The sequence below is a fragment of the Megalobrama amblycephala genome, linkage group LG5 (genome assembly GCF_018812025.1).
Source record: "Megalobrama amblycephala isolate DHTTF-2021 linkage group LG5, ASM1881202v1, whole genome shotgun sequence".
Lineage (NCBI taxonomy): Eukaryota > Metazoa > Chordata > Actinopteri > Cypriniformes > Xenocyprididae > Megalobrama > Megalobrama amblycephala.
The window spans coordinates 34,300,661-34,312,005 of NC_063048.1; the positions used below are offsets into that span (position 1 = coordinate 34,300,661).

At 37.2% G+C, this 11,345-nt stretch overlaps 1 protein-coding gene across 1 annotated transcript in view; it reads left to right on the forward strand.

Moving 5' to 3' along the window:
- Positions 1 to 9,326, forward strand: part of si:dkey-16j16.4 — a 38,403-nt gene extending 29,077 nt beyond the window's left edge. Inside the window, exon 6 of the mRNA XM_048191969.1 lies at positions 7,547 to 9,326. Coding sequence (XP_048047926.1) covers positions 7,547 to 7,672 — 126 coding nt within the window. The 3' untranslated portion in view covers positions 7,673 to 9,326. The remainder of the gene's footprint in view (positions 1 to 7,546) is intronic.
- Positions 9,327 to 11,345: the final 2,019 nt, after the last annotated feature.

An 11,345-nucleotide genomic window follows, 5' to 3' on the forward strand; every position in this document is an offset into this window, starting at 1 on the left:
TTGTTAAATGCATAGACTAGATCTATTGCATGATCAGATATTCATACAACAAAATGTTCTGGGGGCAATGGAAAATTAATAAAAATGATCAAAAATAAAAAAAAAACACTGACATGGAAAGAGTTAATATAATTAATGTGTTGAACTACTCTACTTATACATCTACAAAATAAAATGGTTTGATATTTTTGTTTTCTAATGCAATGACATTCAACCTTAACTATCTAAATACTTTATGTGGTCATTGTTTACACAATTTGTTTGCAAGCTGAAGGATTGTGGCATTTTTCAAAGAGTTAATTTTCTGCAAAAAGTAAATTATTTAGAAATGTTTTTGTAATTCTGGTCTTGGATCAGGTCTATGTGGTCAATACAGTAGCATGAATTCTTTGAATGAGAGTGGTTGGATTGCTTTATAAAACCCTGACCTGTGAGCATGCCTCGTTTCGACGGTCCACTGGAGCCTGGCCAAAGCGCACCCGCTGACCCTCATAGCAATGGCCGTGGACCCCGGGTGTTTCTTTGGCACTCATCACACTGGTCCAGAAGGCCCGAGCTGAATGATGCCAGTGCGTGATGTCATTATGAGCTCGGCACCTTTTGGACTGCAGAACAGTGACTCCTGCTTGCCACCTCCGTTCATGCATGGCACAGGAACTGGAACACTCATGGGAAACCCTGGCTGCAGACCAGGCTGCTGGAGTCAGAGAAATGAATTAGAAACATTATCTGTCTTATCTCTCAGGGGCCCCTTACCAATAATAATAATAATAATACCGCTGTATTCTCTGAAATACCAGAAAAATCTTAGTTTATGGAGTGGTTTATTGAAACTTTAGACATAAAAAAACCCAAAAAAACTAAAGGACAAGAAAAGTTTGCATATATGTTTTTTTTATTATTGAGTATCATATTCGATACATCAGGATTTTATGGCTCATATGAAAAAATATGATACTATAAAATGTTTTTTTTTTTTTTTCTTCAGAGGCCCATCTTAGCAAATATGCAATATGGTACAGTCGCTTATATTTATATGGCCAAAAAGTGGCCATGAAATTCTGATAGCTTGTAATGTAAATCATAAAATGTCTATAAATATCAGTTGTCACTCTACATTTCCCAATAATATGTCTTTGTAAGATGATATTTAAATGCTTTATGATAAAAGCTATGTAGTTTTAATTATGGGTGGCAAAACATATAATGCAATGCATTACAATTGAGAGATGTACAAATAAACATTCCTCAAAAGCATGTTGCATCATATTTGATACTTGTATTTTAACATTTATAAAAAAAAAAAAAAAAGATGTATGGTTAATCAAGTAAACCTAAGTTGCATCAGTCCAGTATGTTTTCATCTTGAAATATTACTAACAATGTAAGTTATTCTTATATTTACTTAATAAAAATCAGTAATGATTTCACATCAAAAAAAATATATAAAAAAGTTTTTTTAAATTATACTAAAAGGCTTTTAACTTGATAAAGTATAAACTATCAATCAGATGACAGAAGGCATGTAGTAGACTGTGTACAACAGGTTTTTAGAAAACTTTTGATCATATTGATTATTAAGAGGCCTTTGAAATTTGTGTAACAAATATGATACAGTATGCTTTGAAGGGTTAATATCACAGTATATGAATATAATCATCAAGCAGCACAATGACCATCTGACACCAATGGGCAAAAAAAAAAAGAAAAAAAATCCCATTGATTTACATTAAAAGAGGCACCTGAACCATAAGGGGCTTTTGCATTAGAAGAATTAATGCAAAATCAGCTCCTAATTCAGAGTTGGGTCTAACCAAGCACAACAAGAACTACGAGTGACGTAAGTGTGCATTGATTGGCCCGCCATTTTATAAAACACAACGTTTACATATACTTACTCCATGAGCTAATTTAACAAACATGGAAAACAGCAATAGATGGACCGACTCTGAAGTCCAGGCACTTCTCAACCTTTACGCTACAGAGTTGTTGACGTTGTTGAATGCTGTGCTTAAATGATGTCGCTGTCTGTCGGCTTACGTCACTTCAGAGTTCCTACTGCCGGTGTGAATGCAACCAGGAAAATGGCCCTAGGGGAACATTTAGTTCTCAGGGGACCGCCCTTGTGACTAGTTCCTATAACTGAGTTCCTATAACTACCAGTGCAAAAGCCCCTAGTGTTACTATTGTGGTGCCTTGGAGTTCTTTTGGTCTGAGCTAGTAGGCCACCACCCAGAAGGCCCTAGCAACCGCATAGAAATTCACTCATAGAAAAACACTCTGAACACCTTCAGTGTCCAAAATATATTGAGTCTCCAGATTTTGCAGTGCTAAAATGTTATTTAAAAAAAAAAATGCAGTTTACCTCTTGTAGACTATTCTATTTGCAAAATAATTGTTGCATAATAGTCTTTTTATCCAATGAACATCAAGAAACCTCCATTTCATCTGCAGGAGATTGGATGACCATTTTATTAGATTAATGGAAAGAGGTGAGGAGAGGAGCAAGGGATGAAAAAGGAGAGGGAGAAGGAAGAGAGAGTGTATGCGTGTGTGTGTGTGTTTGGATGAAGTCATTTTCCATTTATAGAGTGCCGGCTGTTGCAGGATCTACAGTCAGAGAGAAAGATGTTCTTCGTTTCACTCCTCCGCCTTGTTGTTGTTTTCAACTTCCTTTCACTCTTCCCACTCTCTCTCTCTTTTGCTTTCCCACTCTTTTCCTTTGCCTTTTGTCCTTGATTGTTGACTCATATTTTATTGTCATATTATATATATATATTTAAAAAAAAAAAAAAAAAAAAACATTTTACACCAGTGGTATGTGGTGGACTTCTGAAATGAGGAGGCAACGTCTCTTTTCTCATTTTAAGTGTTTTAGTCCAGTCTAAGTGCTTATTTTAGCTTTTAAGCAATGTTACATCTCAAGGGGATAATTCACCCAAAAAATGTAAATTATCCCATGATTTACTCACATTCAAGCCATCCTAGGTATATATGAGTATCTTCCTTCAGATGAACACATTCGGAGTTATATTAAAAAATATCCTTGCTCTTCCAAGCTTTATAATGGTAGTGAATGGCACTCAGGATTTTGAAGTCCCAAAAAAGTGCATCCATACAGCTCCGGGGGTTAATAAAAGCCTTCTGAAGTGAAGTGATTGGTTTTTGTAAGAAAAATATCCATATTTAAAACTTTATAAACTAAAATAACTAGCTTCCGGCAGACGACCGTATGCACACTGTTCAAGTCGACTTGAGCCAAGTATTATATTGGATACTTTTTCTTACAAAAATCCATCGCTTCGCTTCGGAAGGCTTTTATTAACCTCCTGGAGCCATGTGGATATCTTTTATGATGGATGAAGCGCCATTCACTACCATTATAAAGCTTGGAAGAGCCAGGATATTTTTTAAATATAACTCATCTGAACGAAGATAGTCATATACACCTAGAATGGCTTGAGGGTGAGTAAATCATGGGATCATTTTTGGGTGAACTATGCCTTTAACAGAGCCGACTTCTGGCAATGATGCCTTAAGATCGGTAAAACCTGAGCTGAAGAGTAGTATGCATATCCAAATCCTTATTATTCATGAAACAATAGGTGAGAAATATGGTTTACTACTTCTGGGGAAGTTTTTGAGTGTGAATCCAAAGGACACATTACTACTTTACACTTTACTCCCCTGAGACTCCCATGAGGGAGAGAAGTTGTGAATAGCAGTGAAGTGAAACAACTGATGTAGATTACATGACAATGCCAACATGGCAAATGTAGTATATCTGGATTGCATTCATACTACGCACATGCACAGTTGCATGGAACCGTTGCAAAGTAAGTGCGTTTAAGTCCATTTTTATGCCCTTCCCTTGCTAACTTCCCTCTGTTGTTCACTTGGATGCTTAAGTTGCATGAGAAAAATGGACTTAAACAGACTTTCTCATGCGATTTCGGATGCAGCTGTGGTATTGGCAACCTTACATGCTACACGATATATCGCCATCTACAGGCAGGATGTATTCTCCCATACAGACAAAGAGACCAGAAAATCTGTTTTGTTCATTACGTTAGTATTTTCATAGCGCTTTATACAATACAGATTGTTTCAAAGCAGCTCTACATAAGACAATACTGTCATTATTCAGCTCAATGTATATTCAGTTCAGTTCAATAACAGTGTTTATTTTGCAAAGATGGGGACATTATCCAGCTCTATTCAGTTCAAGTTTTGTTCCGATCTGTGCAGATAATATTACTGAATATTAATTTTCTTTTAAACCCCTAAGTCATACTTTTTAGTTTTATTTCAGTTTCTCATTTATTTTTCAGTTTGTGAAAAAGTTTTTAAATCATTTGTTTTCTATCATTTGGTTTTAGTGTACAAAAATAACCCTGCTTCTCCCATTCACTCTGCCCTTCTGTCCTTCCCCAACTGCACAAGTAGTGGTTGGGCCCCTCGTTTTATCTCAGAGCCCCTGTCTCTGCTGGCCACGCTCCAGGTGAAAGCTAGAGATGGAGTGGGAAGCGGCTATCTGGGGGCCTGTTAGGGAAGAGGGAAAATCACCATGGGGGTTTGAGGTCTGGGACAAGACCAGAGAGAATGAGGGCTCAGAAACACGAAAGAAATGAAACCAAAGGAGGGTGGGGGGGGGGAAAAAGAAAGTGATTGGTGGATGAAGCCAGAGAAGACAAACAGTCTCATCGCCTGGATGGTCCAAACTTGTTGACAAGACAGATGTTAGGGGTTGAGGGGTTAATTCGTTCCCATGTATAAGCAGTATAGTGCGCAGTGTAATGTTTTAAAAGCATTCTGTGGTCGTAAAACGTACCAGGGAAGAAAAGCTTGAACTATTTGTCATAATTAGTTAATAATAATTAGTCTTCCTAAAGTTGCAGGTATTTGTCAGTCTAAAGGCCTATAGAGCTCTTAAAAACATAAAATAAAGAATAGTATTTGATAGTTTGTCATTTGCTGTTAGGAATGCATGGATGAAACCAGTTTAAAATGATTAAACTCAGAACATTGCTTCCTGGAGGGAGATTCATGGAAAACAGCTGCTTGTAGAAAGTAAATGGAATCATGTATCACTCCAATGAAACCCTGAGGCCTACTCTTTTTATTTTGATGAAGTGTTGATCTGGCCCCTTGATGGATTTGAAAACCTCAAACAGAGTGGCTATTTGACAGGAAAAGAGCTTAACCTTGTGGTACATGCATATATATCTTTGTGAGTTGTGCAGTTTAAGCCGGGCTAGATTTAGATGACCATATGTGAAACATATTAACTACTTCTTTCATTCCCCGAGACAGGAACCCCTCCTTTCATTGGGTGTTTCAGGTTTTTGCTCATTTGGTTTTACTCAGGTTTTGTTTTAAAGATTGTTTTGGTCATGTAACCCAGTGATTATACACTAGAGGAACATTTTCGACAAAGTTCAGCAGATGGATAGATTTTGACAGACAAAGATTGAAAGAAAATAGTCTTATGGGCCATTTACACGACACATTTTTCAACTAAAAACTTTTTCTGTTCATTTACACTGCAACAGCATATTGGGGGCCTGAAAACACAAACTTTTGAAAACGGGTTTCAAAGTGCACGATTTTGAAAACAGTACCATCTTTGTCTCAGTGTAGATACAGAAACGCGAATTTGTGAAAACGGTGACGTCATGCGCACGTGTGTTCAGTCTATAGGCGTGTAGTGTTTTTTGAAAAGTGACATCGCTAAGTACTGGCCTGCCGTGCAGAATACAGCAGTTTTAGTTGTTTTCGCAGATCCTTGTGAACGAGGATCGTTTTGACGATGTTGTCTGTACTCGAAACGTTTCTGTTTTTAGTACGACGTTGTCATGTAAATGAACCCTTAGTTTATTTAAAGGGTTAGTTCACACAAAAATGAAAATTCTGTCATTTATTACTTACCCTCATGCCGTTCCACACCCGTAAGACCTTCGTTAATCTTCGGAACGCAAATTAAGATATTTTAGTTGAAATCCGATGGCTCCGTGAGGCCTCCATAGGGAGCACTGACACTTCCTCTCTCAAGATCCATAAAGGTGAGTACAGGTTCATGTGAGTACAGTGGTTCAATATCAATATTATAAAGCGACAAGAATATTTTTGGAGCGCCAAAAAAAGATGGCCGATTTCAAAACACTGCTTCAGGAAGATTCGGAGCACAAATGAATCAGTAGGCGTTTCTCGATGTCAAGGATACTTCCTTGGCAGGACTGGTCCTTCCAAGTCACTTCCTTCAGAGGCTAGGCGAGGCTCCTCTTTAGCATTCGGAGAACACGTAAATGGAACAGACTAGCAAGTGCACGTCATTGCGTCATTACGTCAGTGAAAAGGTAAAAGAAATGCCGGTTGACGGCAACCAAGCTAACAATTGTTAAATGACGGTCCGGTTCAGTTAGCCATCAATAACGGAATTTGTATTTGTATAATTCAATACGGTAGTAATTTGTACTGGCATTTAAACGTTAAACTTTATTTATCTGACCTATTTACTACAGTTATATCAAATGTTTGGTAACGTAAATATACTTACATTTGAAAGCATATTGCCCACTAACGTCCGACAATTATTTTATTTATTTTTTTTTTTTTTTTTGAACAAGATTGCAAAGCTGCGCGCATAGGATTGTGGGTGATTTTAGAGTGTGAAGGCTACACATAGGCATCCTTTCCTGTATATGGGATATTTTTCGAAAGAAGGACTCAGTCCTTGTTTGAAATTCCGAGGATCCTCGACATTGGAACAGTCCTTCGACAGATGTCGATGACGTAGCATCCTCGAAATTCTGGCTTCCGAGGATCCTTCCTTGACATTGAGAAACGCCTAGTGTATCGAATCATGATTCAGATCACGTGTCAAACTGCCAACGGCTGAAATCATGTGACTTTGGTGCTCCGAACAGCAGATTCAGTACACTGATTCATTTATGATCCGATGCTTCCTGAAGCAGTGTTTTGAAATCGGCCATCACTAAATAAGTCGTTATTTAGTTTTTTTTTTTGGCGCTCCAAAAATATTCTCGTCGCTTTATAATATTAATATTGAACCACTGTACTCACATGAACTGATTTAAATATGTTTTTAGTACCTTTATGGATCTTGAGAGAGGAAGTGTCCATTGCTCCCTATGCAGGCCTCACGGAGCCATCGGATTTCAACTAAAATATCTTAATTTGTGTTCATTTTTGGGGAACTAACTCTTTAATATTAATTTGTTCTTTGTTTACTCTTTCCTAAGTGTTTGATTAGGCGAATCTAATCTCTTTATTTTAAATAGCTTTTAAATCCCAAATACAGGTTTTATTCAGGCTGAATAATGACTATTGCCTTCTGTAGAGCTGCTTGTAGCTGAATTGAACTTGCTTAATAATTGATTAACTTTACACAGTCATTGAAAGGGCTGAATAATAAAGATGCTTTGAAACAATCTGTATTGTATAAAGGTAACTTCACTAATAAACCAAACCCAGTTTCTTCCCACTTCATCTTTTTTGTTTTGTTTTGTTTGTGGTTCCCTCACAGAACCTGAGTGGCGGCCGTCACGCACCCCGATACTCCTACGATCCATCCATCTTCGCTTTCCGCCCTCTGAGCAACGCTCCGCCCTGCAGCCCGCTGCTTTCTGCTGAGGAACCTCCGTGTACTTGAGGGAAAGGACTGGAAATTTGCAAAGACGAAACATCACAAATTTGTGGACCAAAAATCCCCAACATAAAGACAATGTATGTTTGCATTGCCTTTTATTTTGCAGGATATTAGTGTGAACAAAGGCCCTGTGATAAGGCCTGTGGACAAAACAGGAAATATGATCAGGGCCAGAATGTATGAGAGGAATGAGGAGACGCAACCTTTCGCCTTTAGCCGTCTCATCCTCTCTATCTCTCAGGAAACCCACTTAGAACTTATTATTATGACAAGGCCATGACCACTGCGCTATCTATAAAACCACAACCAAATGGTTTGGTTTCTCTGATGTGTTTAATAGGAGTGAGCAGAGATTGGTCAGCGGTTTGTAGATAACGTCTGATGATTTGGCCACATGGTTATGTTGTGACCGTTGGGTTGAAGGTAAAATGTAAGACCTTCATTAGGTTTAAGGCATTTGGTTGTTTAGACAGCGAAATGTGATGAGAGACAATCAGTTTGATGCCAGAATGGGCCTTAAATAATAAAACCGGTTTTTAATAAAATAAAGCTTTTTGCTCTATAACCAGGGTAAACCGGAAAACTAACAATCATAATGACAGCACAGGACAGATCTTCCAAGTCATTGTTCGACTTCAGATGTTACGCAAGTCTGACCATAACGATGTGTCAGTAATCACAGATTATCTGATATGTATTCCAAAGTAATTAAATCTCAAATGGAGAACGGGGAAAACAAAAAACACTATACTAGAGTCTTTCAACATCATATATTAAACGTGCGCCTTACTATGTAGCATACTCAGTACTATGTACCTAAAATATAATGACTTTTGCCATCAATATCTAGTTTTATGAATGTTTGACACTGTTTGAACACACACCAGGGATTAAATCATAGCCCTTATACACAGTTGATGCGTTCAGAATGAAATACTAGCGTACTGCATACTGCAAAGTACACACTGTATACTGTTTACTATTTAAAAAAAAAAATAGAATGTGAAACAGGATACATTATATTTGCAATAAATGTTTCAAAAGGTATGTTGTTTATTTTGGAAGGTTTGTTCACATTCATTTCTTAAAAAAAAAAATTAATCAAACTTGAAATGAAAGATAAAATTGAACACAATGTACTGTGGGATATACAGTAGTATTCTTTAGGAAATATGCATACTGTGCACAGTATACAAACAACATACTGCAGAAATAGTAACATGAGTATGCTAGTATGCTATTCCGAACATAGCCTATGTGTTATTCTTCTGATGTGTAGAAAATTACAGAACTCAACATGTGATCTGTGGACAACAGGAATCCTATCCATGCAGTATATTTCAGAAACTATTCTTCTGAGGATTTTGACTATGGATGTAATGTACTTAGCAGCATACTTTAATACTGAATGTAAACTGCAGTTGGAACCCCATGTAAGGGTCGATAAGCTAGGCCAACCCGAGGGTGATCAATAAGGACAATTATTCATAGTTGTTGCATAAGTTTCACCTAGGTGTTACATGTATCTATGTGAAACAAATACAATATTTTTTAAATATAGCTATATGGACATACAGTACAGTACATGATTGCAACGTGAAAAGTTGTCCTTTTCTGTCTTTATGCCTAAAATGAGGGGAATAAATGTTTCTTCCCAGTTTGTGTTTTGTTAATTTACTTCAAATGCTTTTTCATATTGCAAAGGCATGCCTGGAACTGATGTTGACCCTTTTTGGGGTTATTACACCACCCTGCGCCCCTAGTGTTCCCTAGAGGAGTTGACACAGCGGTTGTAATATCATAAGGTATAAATGAAAAAAAGGTATAAATTCCTTTTTAATTGATTATTAAATTGTTTAATTAAGGTTTATACATGACATAGTTCTAGTGATGGCCGATTTCGAAACACTGCTTCATGAAGCTCCGAAGCTTCATGAATCTTTTGTTTCGAATCAGTGATTCGGAGCGTGTATCAAACTGCCAAAGTCACGTGATTTTAGTAAACGAGGCTTCATAACGTCATCACTGTTTCGAAACACTTCAAATCAGTTCGAAATTTCAATGGTTCACCGGTAGAGGGCGATGATAAAGTGAACCCATGAATCATGCAGATTCACTGAGAACTATTGAATAAGTGTCTAGGGCTTTACCCTATGATTTTACCTGATCTCCAATCAGTTTTATACATTTGTAGATGTTTTAATTATACATTAGAATAATTAAAATTAATGATGGTAGATATTAATCTCTTATTGGCCTGTTTAGCTTGAGCCATGGAACAGAGAATCAAGCCTTTAAAACTGATAAAAGAACACATATTATACACTCTATATTTAATCTTATTAGATGATTAGTTAATTCCATTTAATTGATTTTACTTTAACAAATGTATTACAAAATTTTTATTTAAAGGGTATTTTTAATGCATGTTTGGCCCGAGTTTTGTTGCATTTGCACTGTTCTGACCACTAGGGGGTCACCGTGGAGACGGGTGTCAAATTGTTTCGAAGCCTCGAATCATTATGGCACATTTGATTCAACTGCTTCAGTGTTTCATGAAGCCTCAATCTGCCCATCACTACATAGTTCAAGATAAATCTTTTCATTACTACTGGAGCTACCTCATGCAGAGCCGAAGCACAACCAAAACAATGTTCTTCTGCAAAATGCATGCAGTTTGTGGACCAAAAAACTGCTAGAAAAGTTACAGTGTTTAATTAGCTTTTTATCAACTTTGAGCCATCGTTTGGGGGTGGATGGTGCGTAAGCAAGAACTGTCTATATGTTTGTCTCACATTTTACTCTGATTGCATTACCATACCTTACAAAAGCCACTTTCCTTATCTCATGATAGTTGTTTCTTAATGTAATAAGGTGTTTGTGTCATTTTTTGCTGTGTTTGTGCGTGTTGGGCGATAAGCGAGCTTGCCAACGTTGCAGGTTCCATATCCACCCTAAAGGAGCATTCTCATTCCAGCGTGGGCTGATTCCACAGGCCTATCCATGCCAGATCCCAAACAGAGAAATAAGCTGGGTGTTTGTGTACAGGGAACCAGAGAGTGACGTCAGTGCTCGGCTATGATGAGGGGCTGAAGGAAATAAGCCAGGAATGAAGACATCAAGATGGGTGTGTGCAGCCTGATCAGAAGATACTCTAGAATAATACAGTTCAATCTGATGCCTATCAAATCCAGTTTCCTGTAGGATAAGCAGTATGTACACACTCAGTTTAGAGTTTGGAATGGGTTCAGTTGATTGTTCAGTTGCAAAGTAATCTAAAGCACTTGTGTTGCTAAATACTGTATGGCACTATCATGACTTGAAGGTCTAGGTTGCAAGGAAATGCACAGGGATAAACAGTAAAAGACAGTGTAGCCACAATCATTAAACATCCTTAAATATAAATGTGATAAAAATGCTTATAACATGGTCTGCCTATACATCAATATATCGTCCCCTTGGAATTATAATGTTCTGACATTTTTGTCAAATTTAAGTTATTCACATATTCTTATTCTGTGACAACTTATTTACATTATGTGATGGGTAATCTGCTCTACACCCTCTAGAACTCCAGAATGCCTTTACCCATAGAATTCCAGTGAAAATGTGTTACTGTAAACATTTTTCTTATCTGTTTTGACAAAACAGATCGAAGGCTATTTATTTATTTAAT